Below are 17,080 nucleotides of genomic sequence, written 5' to 3'. Positions count from 1 at the left end.
TCCAAGTAGAAAGCTCTAGGTCAGCACTACCCAAAAAGTTTTATGCAGCAATGAAATCTGTAATCTACACGTCCGACACAGCAGCCACTAGCCACACATGGTATTGAGCACTTGACATGTGGCCACTGGGATTGAGGAAATCAATCATATTTCATTTCAAATAATTTAAATGCAAATAGCCACATGTGCCTATGGTATTGCATAGGTCAACTCTAGATAGTTCTGTTTATAAAATGTTTATACCTCTTGTAAAATAAAAACTAGTCAGGGGCCTTCCCTGGTAGTCCAGTGGCTGAGACTCCATATTCCCAATGCAGGGGTACCTGGGTTTCCTTCCCAGTCAGGGAACTAGATCCTCCATGCTGCAATTAAGACTGAACACAGCCAAATAAATAAATAAATTTTTAAAAAAATAAACTAGCCAAGGATCCCTTTGAGAAAACTTACTCATGGAATAAGCTACTGTTAGAACCTGTTTACTCATAATATAGGAAAACTTCCCAGAATCCAATGAATGAAAAAATATTATAGACTGATTTACCAAGCATGTAGCAAGTTGGAGATATTTCTATGGAAATCATTTGGCATCATTCTCCAGAGTTTAAAACTTAAAGTTCAATTGTATTCTACATGCAACCCCCCCCAACTCCTAAAATAACCACAAGAATATGATTCTTATAGCAGGCAGATGGCAAATATTCATTATACCTCAATATACTATCTTTCTCAATATTGAACTATTTGATGTCAGTATTCACTTAATGCCTACAGAATGCTAGATTCTGTAAATGTTACAAAAGGCATAAAGGACATAATATTTGCTTTGTCCCAGGATCCAAATTCTGTGGCAATTTAAGGAAAGCAAACCATGAAGTGAAAAATACAGAATTCACTCATCAAACACCTCTGCTTAAAGGGTCTCATGAAAACTCTGGTCTTTCTTCTTTCTCATTCAGGGATGGTGGCGGGAGACAGAATCATGTTTACAGGAAGTAAAGAAGTCTTGATAACAAACAAAGAGTCTCATTTTTAAGCAGTTGTATTGGCAATTAATGTTTCTCATTAAAAACATTTAATGTTTCTCATTAAAAGTTCTCTCAGGAAAGTGATAGCAATATTCATGGCTTTCTGAAATTTTGCACTTTCAGTTTCACCCTTCAAGAACATAGGTGACCAATTCCCTCACATTATGGACACAGTCTTATAAGAGGTATTTTTTTCAGGATCCTCTAAGTAGTGGTGATATTCAAAGTATTTGACAACCTGAAAGATTGAAGGCAGGATGAGAAGGGGATGACAAGATGAGATGGTTGGATGGCATCACCGACTCAATGGACATGAGTTTGAGCAAGTTCCAGGAGTTCGTGATGGACAGGGAAGCATGGCCATGCTGCAGCCCTTGGGGTTGCAAACAGTCAGACATGACTGAGCAACCGAACTGAACTGAAAGCAGGAAAGCCACCCAATCAGAATGGACAGGGTAGATGAGCCAACCAATCAGAATGGTTAGTCTAGGTACACCAACAAATCAGAATGCATAGTGCATGGGAACCACCCAATCAGAAAGGTATTGTATGTACATCAACCAATCAGAATGGATAATATATGGGAACCAGCCAATCAGAACAGGTACAGAGCAGAACACAGTCCCATGTTGTGCCAGCAAATCTCCCTTGAGTTAGTCATCAATTCATAGAAGAGGGTCTAGGGTAGGGGCTGAATGTAATTTAAGATTTTAAAAAGTATTTTATATCATGATAATATACAGATACACATCATTTTATTATGCTTTGCTTTATTGTGCTTCATAGATATTGCATTTACAAACTGAAGGTTTGTGACACCCAGCAGAAGTCTATCAGTGCCATTTTTCCAGCAGCCTTTGCTCACTTCCTGTCTCTGTGTCACAGTCTGGAAATTCTCACAGTATTTCAAACTTTCATTATACTTGCTGTGGTTGTGGATGCAAAACGTTGCCTGCCGTATCAGCAAACAAAGGATGCTGTGGCCATCAAGCCAACAGCCACTGCAGTCGGCCCCGAAGGTGAGCCCTGAGGGGACTCAGGATAGGAAAGAACAAGATCCTGGCTCCAGACAGCTGAGATGCACAGAATAGGAATGATTTCAGCAAGCACAGGCTCTTGTATCTCCCCATATATAGAAAAACACTGAATTGCTTAACTTGAGATGTCTGGTTTTCTTTAATTAACAGTCATCTTTTGATGACTATCTGGTCATTGTTGCAAAAACTCTTACATATCCTGTCTCCTCCCTTACTTCTTGGGAGTAATCCCTCGGAGCTCACTAGGAGTCTGCCTTCCAGGCTTGATGTCTTTAGAAAATTTTCCAAATAAAAAAATTCTCAGTTTTTAGGTTGGGCAGTTTTTTTCAATCGATAACCTGTGATCAGTGATTTCTGATGTGACTCTTACAGAAAGTTTGCAACTCACTGACCACTCAGATGGTGGCAAGCATTTTTTAGCAAGAAAATATTTTTTTAATTAAGATGTGTGCATTGTTCTTTTAGACATAACACAAAGGCACATTTAATAGACTACAGTATATGTAAATATAACTTTCACATGCTCTGGGAATCAAAAAAAAAAAAATTGTGTGACTTGCTCTACTGCTGTGGTCTGGAACCAAACCTACAACATTTCTGAGGTCTGCCTGTACAGACTTCTTTGTGAATGGATTAGCACACAGGAGTGTATGATAAAAAACATCATCATCACAATGTATTTGTGTCTTTTACCAGGTAACTCTAAGGAATTTACTAAAATCCTAACACTTCTGAAAAGTCAAATTCTATCTTGACAATAGCATGGTTCGGTCTGGGGGGCGCAGGGCAGTTACTAATTGCTAGCCATCATAGTAATCTGCATCAACCAGCGAAGAGCTCAGTCAAATCATAGTCCAACCTCTACGTTAAATATGAAGAGATGGGGTTGTCAGCAAAATACAATGAGAATCTCTACATGAAAAATGAAAAAAGAATTTTTAATAGAGGTCTCCTGTTTTGTTTCTTGGAAAATGCTTGATTCTTAAACTCTATGATTATTTAAACCATTTAAACAGTAAAGAGTTAAGAAGAACAATAAAAGGTTTTTTGGTGTCTTCCCTTTTATTTATGAAAGAATGTATTGCCCATATCCAGTTTTTTCATAGCTGGAGATACATCCCCCAAACAGCAAAATCCACATCTAACTCATCTGAGGACGTGAGAAAAAGATTGATAAGGGAGCAGATAAAAATGAATGTCTTCATGTCAATATCCAATAATAAGATATTTCTCAAGGTGCACTTCTGCTTTAGAATGTAATATTATTTATAACCTACAACTTAGGATTTTTCTGGGCAATTTCACTCATCTAATGGATCCTAATGTTTAATCCTCTTTTTTTCCACAGATAATATGCAATAATAACCATATAGTAAACATACATAAATATTATCTTCAAGAGACTGTAGATAATAAAGATGTCTTCAACGTCACAATGGGATGTAGACATATCTGCCATATGCTGGGTTAGCAAGCAGGAGTGTTGAGTGATGAGAAGCATTATCATAATGAATGTGCAACTTTTACTGAGTAACTATGGAATTTGCTGAAATCTTGAAATATTTTAAAAGCCAAATTCCACTTTAGAAGCTGGGAAAATGGATTCCTTCTCTCAAAATAAAATATCCATTCTGATGATGATAACATTGCTTCTTCCAGGTCATGCTGCAAAGTGGGAGCCCAGCATTAGAATGACAGCAGTGATGACATCACAGTAAGCAATGATGACGTCATGAGCAATGAGATGTAGGTCCTCAGTCAGAGCCATGTGAAGCCAAAGGGATGTCTGTACTATACCAAAGTCACATTCCTGACCTTCTTAGGACTGGCCACATAAAAGGAAACCTGTGGGTGATTTGCTGGGCCCAGCTGGCGGTGATCAGACTCCTGAAGACAAAGAAAAAAAGATGCATTGAGTTGCTTGAGATCACCATAAAAGGCACATTCGAGAAGAAAGCTCTACTCATCAGCGAAGGTAAAATGAGGATGCAGAAAGAAATACCAATGTTAGCATGTGTCCTTCCTTTATGATTTTCAGTACAACACTCTAGACATTTCCCAAATTCAGGGCCTAAAGAGAGATCCAATTCAAAGAATCTAGAATGCGTATGAAGGCAAATTACAGCAAAAATTCACAATTTTGTTTTTTAATATTCCTAAATCTCACCATTATGTGAAAATATAGAATATTTTCAACCTTCTTTAAATAACACTCTCCTTCCTACAGGAAAGGAGCAAAATTGATGAACTGACTCCATGTAGATCACCCATCTATCTCCTCAGACAGTTTTCCTGGCTCTTACATTCCCCTTCTGAAATGCACTCCCAAGCAGATCACTCACTCCTCCAAGGGGCCAATGCCTGTGGAAGAGTAATTCCCTGTTAGAATACATGCAGTATATCTGTAGAAGAACATGATCTGAAAGGATACATGCATCCCAGTGTTTACTGCAGCACTGTTTACAATAGTCAGGATATGGAAGCAAACTAAATGTCCATCAACAGAAGAATGGATAAAGAAGAAGGTACATAATACAATGGAATATTACTCAGCCATTAAAAAGAATGAAATAATGCCATTTGCAGAACCATGGATGGACCTAGAGATTGTCATACTGAGTGAAATAAGTCAGACAGAGAAGGAGAAATATCATATGACATCCCTTATATGTGGAATCTAAAAGAAATGATACAAATGAACTTACAAAACAGAAGCAGACTCACAGACTTAGAGAACAAACTTATGGTTGCAGAGGAAAAGATAGGGGGAAGGGATAGCTAGGGCGTCTGGGATGGGCATGTACACACTGCTATGTTTAAAATGGATAACCAAAAAGGACCTACTGTATAGCACAGGGAACTCTGCTCAGTGTTATGTGGCAGCCTGGATGGGAGGATGGGTTGGGGGAGAATGGATACATGTATATGTATGGCTGAGTCCCTTCTCTGTTCGCCTGAAACTATCACTACATTGTTAATTGTCTACGCAGGTGGTGCTAGTGGTAAAGAACCCACTTGCCCATGCAGGAGACCTAAGAAATGCAGGTTCAATCCCTGGACCCAGAGGATCCCATGGAGAAGAAAGGGCATGGTCACCCACTCCAGTATTCTTGCCTGGAGAATCCCATGAACAGAGGAGCCTAGCAGGCTACAGTCCATAGGGTTGCAAAGAGTCGGATACAACTGAAGTGACTTAGCACACATGCATACACCAATGCAAAATAAAAAGGTTTAAAAAAATAAAAAATAAATTACATGCAGTGTATTTTCCTGCCCATCCTGAAGATATTGGCTCAGACTGCAGGGCCCTGGAGCTGCATTTAACATCTTAAATAATGTAACTGGCCACCATGAATAATTAAGGTCACAATGGAACTGCAGCGAGTCTTGGGGATGGCACCACTCTGACTCCCGGTCTTAATTCATTGATTCCCAGTCACACAAGGAGAACCTTGTGGCTGACGGGGGCTGCATCGTGCCACAAGGATGGTGCTTCTGTTGTGGTGATGCCTGGGGTTTTGCTGTTGTTTGTCTTTTCCCCATGACATGGTTGCACCAACCAATGTTGTTTTCTAAATTTATCAAGAGTTTATTTCTGTTGGTCTCAGCACAGGAGAGATAAGTGGGGAAGACATAACCCAGGTTTCGAATTATTCATAAGCTCATCCCCCAAAACTAACAGACTTGGAAGGAAAGACAGAATTGCCTGAAATAACCAGAAAAAAATGGACTGCCAGTGAGTCAAGGAGAGGAAAAGGAGGATTGTTTGTTTTAAATATTCATCATGATGCGAAATATTTGCAAACCCCATGGTTTTGTATCAAAATAAAAGAAGCTTTCCTTTCTCATTGACTGCAATTTTCAGAAAGAAATTTCTGACTTTATCAGTTTTGTGCTAATGAATTAATGGACAGTGACACCTACATTAACTGTACCTCACCAACAGAAATTCTTGTCTGGAAAAGAACATCAGTGTTATATGTCTTAACTGGAGATTCAACCAGAATAGAAATAATCAGAAAGAAAAGTGTCATGTTTTGATTAATGCAAATTTTGAAAATCAGTCTCGTTTTACCTTCTGAGTCTTCCTAAAATTCAGTGCATGATCTGGGATTTCTACAGCCTAAAATCCTCTTTTATTCATTCATATTGAAAGCGTTGTGCCTTCGGACCCACATAAAACATGGGAGATTTAAAAAGTGTTCCCCAACTATGATGCCTCATGGTTATGGAGTACGTCAATGTCAGGCCACTTCCATGTGACCCCCTTCACAGCCCCCAACAAGCATCTTGAATCCTCTGTGCTCTGCAGCAAGTTCCCTGCAGTGGGGTCGTGAACACGAGTCATTTTGAACGCACAGATGTAAGTGAGTCTCCCAACCTCGGGGATGATGTCCCCTTAGGAACGATGCAATGCATGTCTGTTATGTTTTCACGCTGAGCCACAAATGAATTTTCCTCAAAGCAGATTGCCCAGGAGCGCAGTAAAAGTGTCCATTCTTCAGCCATATCTCCCAGAGATTCTGGCCCAGAAAGTCTGGAAGAGACTCAGGAGGGAGCATTTTAACAAGCCCCTGAAGTGCGTCTCTGTCCTGAGGACCACTGCTCGGTCCGCTGGTACCCAGACTAACGTGTTTCTAGGTGCCGGCTTCATCTCCACACTCAGCGAGCATTCCTCGGGACCCAGAATACGGGAGAAGCACTCCCCCACTTCTTCCAGTTGTGGCAGTAATAAGGACTCTCTCTCTCAGCCCCTGGTAAAGAGTTCCAAGTTTGGGGGGACCCGGCAGGGCAGTGGGCTGAGAGGTGGGGATGAGCATGGGAAGTGCTCCAGGAGGCCACAGGGGGCCACTTCCCTTGATTTAAAAGCCTGCGACTCCCAGTGGACCTGACCTACATCAGCCATGGCCTCTGGTAGCTCCAGAGCCCAGTGGCTGGCCTTATGTGGAGGCAACCTCCAGCCCACGGCCTGTCCCCAGTGACACTGCCCCAGAGCTGAGCCCTCCCTGCTTCTGAAGTCCTCAAGGACCGTCACCACTGAAAGAATTGGAGGCACCTGGGGATCTGAAAAAAGGGCTTCCCCACGACAACTATGGCGACCTTCCCATGGTAGTGCGGGCCTCCGGTGTTCTGGACCTTAACAGGGAGGGTGTCGAAGGAGCGAGAGTTACGGGGGCTGGTGCCACGGCAGATAGGGTTTTACCCCTTCCTGGACAAAGGAGCCTGGCAGGCTACAGTCCATGGGGTCGCAAAGAGTGGGACATGACTGAGCGACTGTCACTCACCCACTCACAGTATGAAGAGGGTTTCCCTGGTGGCTCAGACAGTAAAGAATCTGCCTGCAGTGTGGGAGACCCGGGTTCAATCCCTGGTTTGGGAAGACCCCATGGAGAAGGAAATGATGACCTACTCCAGTACTCTTGCCTGGAGAATTCCATGGACAGAGGAACCTGAGATCAGTTAGTGGGGTCGCAAAGAGTTGGACATGACTGAGTGACTAACACACACACACACACAAAGTATTAAGGAGCCAGGCTCCTGTTCAGTAACTGCTGAGCGTAAGGTGTAATTAAATTCACGCCTGGTGATGCACGATGAGGACACAGCATGTGGATGCTCTCAGCAGCCTGGGGATAGAGATACAGATGGTAGAACTCTGGGTGGGACTGAAGGGAGGGTGAGACTAACTCCCCAAACAGCCTGCTCCTCGGCGCCTGTGCTCAACTCTGAGCAGGTGTGGTCACAGACCCCAGGGCCTCCTCTCCTTGTAGCGGGGTCCACATGATGCCAGCAAGAGTGCTGCTGCCTCTTTAGTCGCTCAGTCATGTCAGCTCTTTTGCAACCCCATGAACTGTAGCCTGCCAGGCTCCTCTGTCCATGTGATTCTCCAGGCAAGAATACTGGAGTGGGTTGCCATTTCCTTCTCTAGGGGATCTTCCTGATCCAGGGATGGAACCTGCATCTCCTGCACTAGCAGGCAGATTCTTTACCGCTGAGCCACCTGGGAATCGCACGGTGTGCAGGCAGCATCAGTCCTGGAGAGCGGCCCAGTAAATCCCAGCCCAGTTCGGTTAACATGAATGTCTTGGGACTCTGAGCATATCATAAGTATTGCCCAGGGTGAAATGACAAAGTAGCCAAGTCAATCTTTGGCAACATCCCACTCTCCCCACCTACAAGGTCATTTCCGTCTTAGGCAATAACCCCTTCAATCCAGCCACGTGTCAGAAACCCCTCCACTGGCTCTAAAATGCAGAGATGCCCAGGCTGCCCCACCACCAGCTGGACTGAGCCAGAAGATCCACGATGGGGGGGACCAGGAACCTGGGTACCCCAAAGGCCACACCGATGACTCTCCTATGCACTGCACCCAGGGCCCTTCAGGCTCCCCCTTCCCTGGATCATTTGAACAAGACAGTCTTGAGGAAGCCCTGAGGGACCGAAATTACAAAGGAGCAAGATGACCATTTGACCTGGAATCATGCACCTGTCTTCAAGGACCCGAAACAAAACACTGCATACTCATCTACTCCGGTCAAATAGTATTTTTGTCCTGATTGTATTGTGGTGAGCAGTCTATAAGCACTCAGGCTCCTGGTGTCACTTTACTCGCGACAGCGTAATGCTGGGTGTTCTCCAGTAGAGGGAATTAGTGTTTAATGAGCAATCCAGAATGCCATGCCAGACTGCACGGAGTCCACGGCCTCCCACTACCTAAGACCTCCTGAAGATGTGGAGGGTAAGTAAGACATCAGCTGAGATGAGAAGGCGGAGTGGGGAGAACACACACAGGTAGACTCATGAGATGCTGGTCTAGTCAAAGGCAAGATGGCCCTGCTCTGAGACCCGCTGACCCAGGGCAGGAGCCTCAGCTGCTCTCACATACACAACCTATCTCAATCCATGGGACAGGCATCTGACCCAACCAGCTCTGTGGTGAGGAGCCCGGGCCACACTTTTGCTACAGGCTGACTCACAACCTGAGATCTCTCCGTTTAACTCACAGGCTGCTCAGGACCTGAGCCTAGCTCAGATTTTCCTTACAATTGTGTCATCCATAGTCAACCACCCTGAAGTCTAACCAGCCAGCTCTTGGGCAGGAATCTCACTGCTCACTTACTCTGGGCCCCTGGGGTGGGTGGCGACCCCCCGACAGCAGCACAGACAGCAGAGTGAACAAACTGACTCACAGGGAGGCCCAGGGAGAGGAGGGCAGGACAGAAGGACAAGGGACGGGGCTCTGACTCTCAGCTGCCTGTCCTGGGCCCTCCAGGGAGCAGGGGTCACTGCACAGGGAGAAAAGTTACAAGGAAAGAAATCCCAGTGTACTGTCCTTGCTCTGTGGCCTAAGAAGTTCTGAGGAGGGTCCCCACCCCCAGCAGAGTGGGCGACGTGGCCACACAGACCAGCTGCAGGCCTGGCTGTGGCAAGTTCTAAAGGAACCTCTCGCTAAGGGTGGCCTGGACCTGCTCCTACAAGCTGTGGCTTGACCTCCTGGTGGGTCTCCAGGGCCCAGATGACCACATGCAGGACTGTGTCCTCTTTGGAACCAGGACATGGGAGGGGACTACTGAAGGCCCAGGCCTTTCCTCTATGGACCCTCTTCTTCCCGCCCTCCTCCTCTTTTGATTAAGTTGGAGTACAAGAGTGTCATGCTCCTTTCAGGTGTCCAGCAAAGTGATTCACCTGTACATATACTTTTTCAGATTCTTTTTATAGATTATCTTACCCTCATAGGTTATTACAAAATATTGAATATAGTTCCCTGTGTTCTACAGTAGGTCCTTGTTGGTTATCTATATAGAGTGATGTGTATCTGTTAATCCCAAACTCCTAATTTATCCCTCCTCTCACTTTCCCCTTTAGTAACCATAATTTCGTTTTCTATGTCTGCAAGTCTGTTTTGTAAATAAGTTGATTTGTATCACTTTGTAGATTCCATACAGTTGCGATATCATGTGATATTTGTCTGTTCCCTCCCTCCTTTAGGGCTTCTGTGGTGGCCCAGTTGTAAAGAATTACCTGCAAAGCAGGAGACCAGAGTTTGATCCCTGGGTCAGGGAGTTCCCCTGGAGAAGGGAATAGCTACCACTCCAATATTATTGCCTGGAAACTTCCATGGACAGAGGAGCCTAATGGGCTACAGTCCATGGGGTCGCAAAGAGTCTGACACGACTGAGCAACTAACACAATTCTTCCCTCCTTTAAGGGCCTCACAGGAAGCATAATCCATGGTACACCTCACGTCCAGGTTTCCCAAATGGGCAATGAGGACACAGTGCCTGGACTCACACCTGCAAGGCACCTTTTGCCTAAGGATCAAAGATGGACCTTTTCAGAAATGTGTTTGTCCTAAGTTCCCCCGCTTAGAAAAATCCAGCTATTTAAAAACGCTTTGTCAGTTTCTAGCTCAGGCAAAAATAGTTCATCTTCCTTGCATCCTTTTTGATCCTTAAGAAACCTGGTCCTCTGGCTGAGGTGCCCTGCTTGCCTAGAAACCTTACAAACACTTCAAGAAGCGTGGGGGTGTGTTACCAGCCCCCAGGGCCCAGCACCTCGATGGCCACTGTTCTTTTTCCACCAATAGATTATCTAACTGGTTACACGTTTAAGAAGAAGAAACATTCTAAATTTCTCTCCCTGTATATTTTTTTCATCATATGTATTTTTCATCGCAGTACCATTAACTTACAATGTTTCAGGTGCACAGTAAGGTGATTCAATTATACATATACACATATTATTTTTCAGATTATTTTCCATTGCAGGTTATTATAAGATATTGACTATGGTTCCCTGTGCTATACAGTAAATCTTTGTTGCTTGTTGTGCATCTATTTTTTTTTATTGGAATCTAGCATTTCATTCATACTAAGTCAAATAAGTGAAGTCAAAATGTCATAAATTTTTTAGTTAGGCAAAAATTCATAAGTTTTCTAAGATATATATTATACATACTATTTATATATGTACGAAAAAGCTTTTCTACTGTGCTTGAGAAAGAACATCAAAAAAAAAAAAAAAAAAAGGAAGAGATGGAGAAATTGGAAAACATACTAAATGAAATGTCTCCCTGTATATTTTCAAAACAACGCTTTGAACTGAGTGTCCCCTCAGAGCTCTGAATGCCATCCTCCTGTATACAAGCACACCCATAGTCCCCCTTTCTCTTCATTTATATCAGGGATATGGGACATGACCCACTTCTGTATCTCCTCCCCGCTGCCCCATCCTCCATCCCAGACCTGAGTCCTGTGACTTCTCTGGTGGAAAGACACATGCCATGTAACCACAGGAAGGCCACTGAAGTAATGACCAGCTTAAATGTGTCCTTGGGATGACCATGCTTGACAGTGAGGGAGAGCCCCTTCATCAGCACGCAGTGCCCACTCAGGTCTGGTCGTGGGGTCTGGACAGGAAACGCCCATCACAGCTTGGCAATTGCTCCCTTTCACCCACCACCTCTTAAGTCAAGAGACACTGGCCCTTCAAAGGGGAAACTGTTGCATTGCTACAGACAATAGATGCATGTGCCCACAGGAGCAGCTTGATGGGAAGAGTTTTACCTCTCTATTCCCTGCCACCCAGCCTGAGGCAGTAGCTCAAACTCATACCAGGAGCTCACAATTTGTCACGCAGGTCCATCTGCTTCTGTGCCTCAAACCCCTCATACATCTTCCTGCCTGGCTACCTTAGTTGCTGCTAACAGCATCATTTAGCTCCTCTCTATACGTGGCTAAACATCCATCAAGGTCCCCTTTCCTGCACAGGCCTGGGAGGCACATGTCTCTGGCAAGATGTACTTATGGAGCTGGGTCACAACTGCAGGGAGGCATATTACAGCCGGCAGCCAGCTGGAAGCTGAAGTGAACATCAATGCCAGGAGAGAAGGATGGGGCTTCGAAGGCATGCACTCAGCAGTAGCGCCTCAGGCAGGTACCAACTCCGAGGCCAGACAGAGCTAAGGCTATGTGATCCATAAGCTGTTGGAGCCCCAAGCTGCGAGTCTGGCTTCCCCAAAATCTAGCAGAGGAGAACACCCATTGGGGATACTAGGGCAGAATCGCATCTAAGTGCTTCTCCTTTGAAGATGCACAAGTTAGAAAATGGCCCTGGTTAGACACACATTTGTATTTTGTTTGTTGTTTGAAGTAATTTTTACTAGGCTATAGTTGCTTTACAATGCTGTGTTAATTGCTGTTGTACAGCAAAGTGAAGCAGTCATGCATATACATACGTGTCTGTATTCAGTTGCTCAGTCATGTCTGACTCTTTGCAGCCCTATGGACTGTAATTTCCCAAGCTAGAATACTGGAGCGGGTAGCCATTTCCTTCTCCTGGGGATCTTTTCAACTCAGGGATCGAACCCATATATCCTATGTCTCCTGCATTGGCAGGCAGATTCTCTACCACTGAGCCACCTGAGAAGCCCACATATACATACATCCCCTCTTTTTTGGATTTCCTTCCCGTTTAGGTCACCATAGAGCACCGAGTAGAGCTCCCTCAGCTGTACAGTAGGTTCTCATTAGTTGTCTGTTTTACACATAGTATGAATAGAATATATATATTAATCCAGATTCAGAGAACAACCTATGGACACCGAGGAGGGAAGAGGGGGTGGGATGAATTGGGAGATCAGGATTGACATATACACATTTGTTTAATATAATTTTTGGATATAAAGAACCATATATCCTGCATATGAACTCTAATTCATTTGAGTAATAAGCAATGTTGGCTCAGTGTCAGAAAATGATGAACTGTGTCTCCATGGCTCCTCATGGATGGTTTCCCTTATGTTAATGTCCCTTGGAAGGGCAGTGCCCATCAAAAGTTGCCTAGCAACCAGAAATACCTGCAGTCAATTGTGCTCTTCCCTCACTGTTTACAATAGCTAGGACATGGAAGCAACCTAGATGTCCATTGGCAGATGAACGGATAAGGAAGTTGTGGTACATATACACAATGGAGTATTACTTAGCTATAAAAAGGAACATGTTTGAGTCAGTTCTAATGAGGTGGATGAAATTGGAGCATATTATACAGAATGAAGTAAGTCAGAAAGAGAAACACAAATACTATATATCAATGCATATATATGGAGTTTAGAAAGATGGAAACAATGATCTTATATGCAAGGTAGCAAAGCAGAACAGACTTTTGGACTCTGTGGGGGAAGGTGAGGGTGGGATGATTTGAGAGAACAGTATTGAAACATGTATATTACTATATGTAAAATAGATGACCAGTGCAAGTTCAATGAATGAAGCAGCGCACTCAAAACCAGTGCTCTGGGACAACCCAGAGAGAAAGGGTGGGGAGGGAGGTGGGCAGGAGTTCAGGATGGGGGGGGCATATGTGTACTGGTGGCTGATTCAGTCGATGTATGCCAAAGCCATCACAATATTGTAAAGTAATTACCCTCCAGTTAAAATAAATATTTTTGAAAAACATATGAGAAAGAATAAATTTTTTTTAAAAATCATGCTCTTCCTGGTGCCCCAGGCTCACACATCCGTCTGCACATCCCACATCTCTGTGTGGACGTCTAACAGACTCCTCAATATTACCAGTCAACAATTACACTTTGGTCTTTTCCCAAAAACCCTGCTCCACAGGGAGAGATACTACGTGTTCTGGTCCCATTCCCCAATACTGTCCCATTGACTCAGAGGTGGGCAAATGCCACATTTGTCCATGGTGAATATAACATAATCGCCTGCCATGAGGCAAAGCTGTTTGATGGCAAAAAAAAAAAAAAAAGTCCAAAAGGGGGAGAAGGTCTGAATCACCTGATGAGGTTGCCTACTGCTGCATTGCTCTGGAACACCGGCTTCAGAGGACTTGGCATGGAGGGAAGCCGGCTCTGCAACAGAAAGAAGATGTTTTTAGAGTCAGAAATGACCCAAACCCCACTGCCTATTCTAACAACTCTGACGCATAAAGAAATACTTTTATGTAGTATCCTGGCATCAATCATTCCTAACCACAAATGGCTTTTTTAAAGTTTACTTGATGGGACATGTTTTTAGAGATTTATCTTTCTAATGAAATAAAAATATAGCAAAAGGACTCAAAATCGATTCCTTTCTTGAGAAGTTAGTCGCATTCAGAAACAAGACGAATCCATACCTTTAATGTCTGATGGAGGGAAATAGACACAGTGGGAAAAGGGGGCCAGAGAGATTCAGTTTGGGCCACAATTTTGGTCAAGGGACTTGATTCATTGCTCTAAATACTAATGAGTAAATATTCTATCACAGGAAATTTTGCAAGAGACTATGATGGGATTATTCGAGGAAACTGTCCATGCTTGGTGATATTCCTTTGAATCTGAGGCATACAATTTGGAAGGTACATAGGAGGGAGGCACAAAAGAATGGAAAGAAAAGAGCTACCAAGAATAGAGTCCCAGTCTTAGTGGAGAAAACAGTTTTGAGCATCTCTGCAAGAATCGATTAACCAAAAATCTTCCTGTGGAATTTGATTTGCGGGCAAATTGTTAGGGCCAGCCCCCAACTTCTAAGGGGTAATTTGTACAGTCTGTCTCTCAACTGCTTTGAAAAGGATCTTGGTTCAGATCCTACCTGTACCCTTCACTAGTGACAGTGGCTTCAAAGAACCCAATATGACTATCAAATTGAAAAGGAAAGATTTCTTGCTGAATTTCAGATTTAACTGAAGTTTTGGGGAAGTAACTCCAATGTATAAAAGTGCCTCCTCACATACTTTAAGGTAGAATAATTAAAAAAATTTTTTTAACAAAATTATTTTTAAAAACAAATTTTCACCTCAATTTCTTTTAACTTTAGATAAACAGGTGGATTTTTACTGTTATTGTCTCCTAGAATATTTCTAGTTCTGGAATGACTTCTTCTAAAAATTACACCCCAAATAATGACCGCCAAGAGCTAAGCAGATGCCTTCAGAAATGGTGTTCTGTGGGCCAGCTCCTCCTCTGACATTCTCCCTGTCCAAACCCAGCCACTCACGTGTGGTCCTTGACTCATCTGAATGGTAGCCATAGTTTTCATTTGCACTTTTCAACTTTGTCCCAGCAGTGTCTTTGCTTGTCTTCACAGTTGCAGATTTCCTAGAATTAGACCATTTGAAAAAGCCAATGTTCATCAGCAATAGATGTTCGGGTCTCACTGTCCACCCAGTGCATTCACACACAAAGAACTTAACACAAGGCTGAAGTTCAGGCCCTGGATCCTGGAGGGCGGCCAGCATCAGGATGGACTTTCATACCCACCAGGATGGCTATGTAGACTCCTGTATGCTCACACACTCCCCTTCTGGGAAGAAATGGAACTTTATCATGACAGGTCCATTAACGCTAATCCCCACATGGTTGATACTCAACTCTCAGAAACCAGTGACTAAATAAAGCAGGATTGGCCAGCTGTGACCCACAGACCAAATCTGGGCCCCCATCTGTTTCTATAAATGGAATTTTATTGGAACTCGTCTGCTTCCATATTGTCTATGGCTGCTTTCCTGTTAGAGCAACAGAGTTGAGTAGCTGTGACAGAAAGCATGTGGCCCACAAAACCAAAGAGATTTACTATGGCCCTTCATAGAAAAAGTCTGCCTCTGAAATAAAGCAAAAATTGGTACAGCTTCCCAGAGGAAGGAAGTTTGGCAGTAGATATCCAAAGATTTTAAAATATTTATGCTTTACCACTAAGAATTGATTATCAAGCAAGGGAAATAAGCAAGGGTATGTGCAAATATTTACCTGAAAGGATGTCCATTCATGAGCTAATGATGATTACATACAACTTCCTTCATCACATGTAGCCAGAAGATATTTTAAATTGTAGCATTACACGTATTAAAATTGTCTAATAAGATACTGAAAGCTGGATGTGGTTTTAACACTCCCAACAAAACCACCACTGTCTAGAAATCCCTCCCTTGACTGCATTTATAATTATGTAAATATTGCAGGCATTTAAACTGGTTATTATAAGTCCTTGATGTAGTTACCTTAAAAATGCTTGTAGCTATATATGGACAGCTGAGAGAAGGGCAGGAATGTTTCCATCCCTCCCCCGCGTGGGGTGAGCAGTGAACACTCCTAACCTGTCTGCCTAGTCAGCTTCATTGCCTTAAGCAACCCAGCTGGTCTCTCTGTCTCCACTGCCCTGGAAGTTCCAGTAGGACCTCTGCCTGATTCTTAAAATGGTCCTCAGATCCCTGCTGCTGCTGCTAAGTCGCTTCAGTTGTGTCCAACTCTGTGCGACCCCAGAGACGGCAGCCCACCAGGCTCCCCCATCCCTGGGATTCTCCAGGCAAGAACACCTCAGAACCCTAGCCATGACTTAAAGCAAGGGGGCACCAGTCATGGTACAGAGTGTCCTCTTGTGGAAAGAGTGGCGAATGCCAGACACCAAGTAAAAATCTACTCCATTTTCCTAAGTGAGCAAGTCAAACACAGGCAGTAGGAACCCACCTATTTTATTCTACAGTTAATATCGCCCTATGAGTTGGTGATTGGCACACATGTTTTTCAGAGTTGTCCACTTTTAGTGCCTTATTTTGAGTAATATAGTCCTAAAATCCCAGAGCTGTGTGTGTTGGTTGATTTTCATTTGTTTTTATTTTCAGAAAATTGTGATCTCAGACTTACCTTATTTGACTCTGATAACTGGATTCTGCAAAAAGAGAAAGAAAAGGAACAAAATTACATTAGCAAAATCAGGGTAGTTATTCTGAAAATAAAATCACATCAATTTTTATAGGCCCCTCATTTTAAACATTCACATTACTGAGTGTTTGTGATCCAACAGGTATTTAGTTCCCTAACAGTGAACTACCAAATGACTTCAAACATAAGGAAAGTAGAATTCACTGTTCACTATCATAAATAGATATATTTATGATACTTGGGTACCTGAAATACAGTAGGGGCCGAGTATGTACTTAGTGAGTACTGAATCTGATTCCTGAGGTTATAGAGACTGCATTAGTTCACCATGAGGACTCTGTGTTCCCAGTCTCTGCTGTCGA

At 43.3% G+C, this 17,080-nt stretch overlaps 1 protein-coding gene across 3 annotated transcripts in view; it reads right to left on the bottom strand.

Annotated features, from left to right (window-relative positions):
- Positions 1-1,775: 1,775 nt before the first annotated feature.
- The window catches only part of IGSF5 (immunoglobulin superfamily member 5), a 50,405-nt gene continuing 35,100 nt past the window's right edge, over positions 1,776-17,080 (bottom strand). For all 3 annotated transcript variants that reach the window (XM_019962781.2, XM_019962788.2, XM_070795140.1), the window contains 4 exons: positions 16,701-16,725; positions 15,058-15,158; positions 13,858-13,931; positions 1,776-3,949 (listed from right to left, as the gene is read on the bottom strand). In XM_019962781.2, coding sequence (XP_019818340.2) covers positions 3,854-3,949; positions 13,858-13,931; positions 15,058-15,158; positions 16,701-16,725 — 296 coding nt within the window. In that variant the 3' untranslated portion in view covers positions 1,776-3,853. The remainder of the gene's footprint in view (positions 3,950-13,857; positions 13,932-15,057; positions 15,159-16,700; positions 16,726-17,080) is intronic.

The sequence above is a fragment of the Bos indicus genome, chromosome 1, assembly GCF_029378745.1.
Source record: "Bos indicus isolate NIAB-ARS_2022 breed Sahiwal x Tharparkar chromosome 1, NIAB-ARS_B.indTharparkar_mat_pri_1.0, whole genome shotgun sequence".
In the NCBI taxonomy this organism is placed as follows: Eukaryota; Metazoa; Chordata; class Mammalia; order Artiodactyla; family Bovidae; genus Bos; species Bos indicus.
The sequence above is the reverse complement of the archived record's forward strand: the minus strand, read 5'-3'. Positions and strand labels throughout refer to the sequence as shown.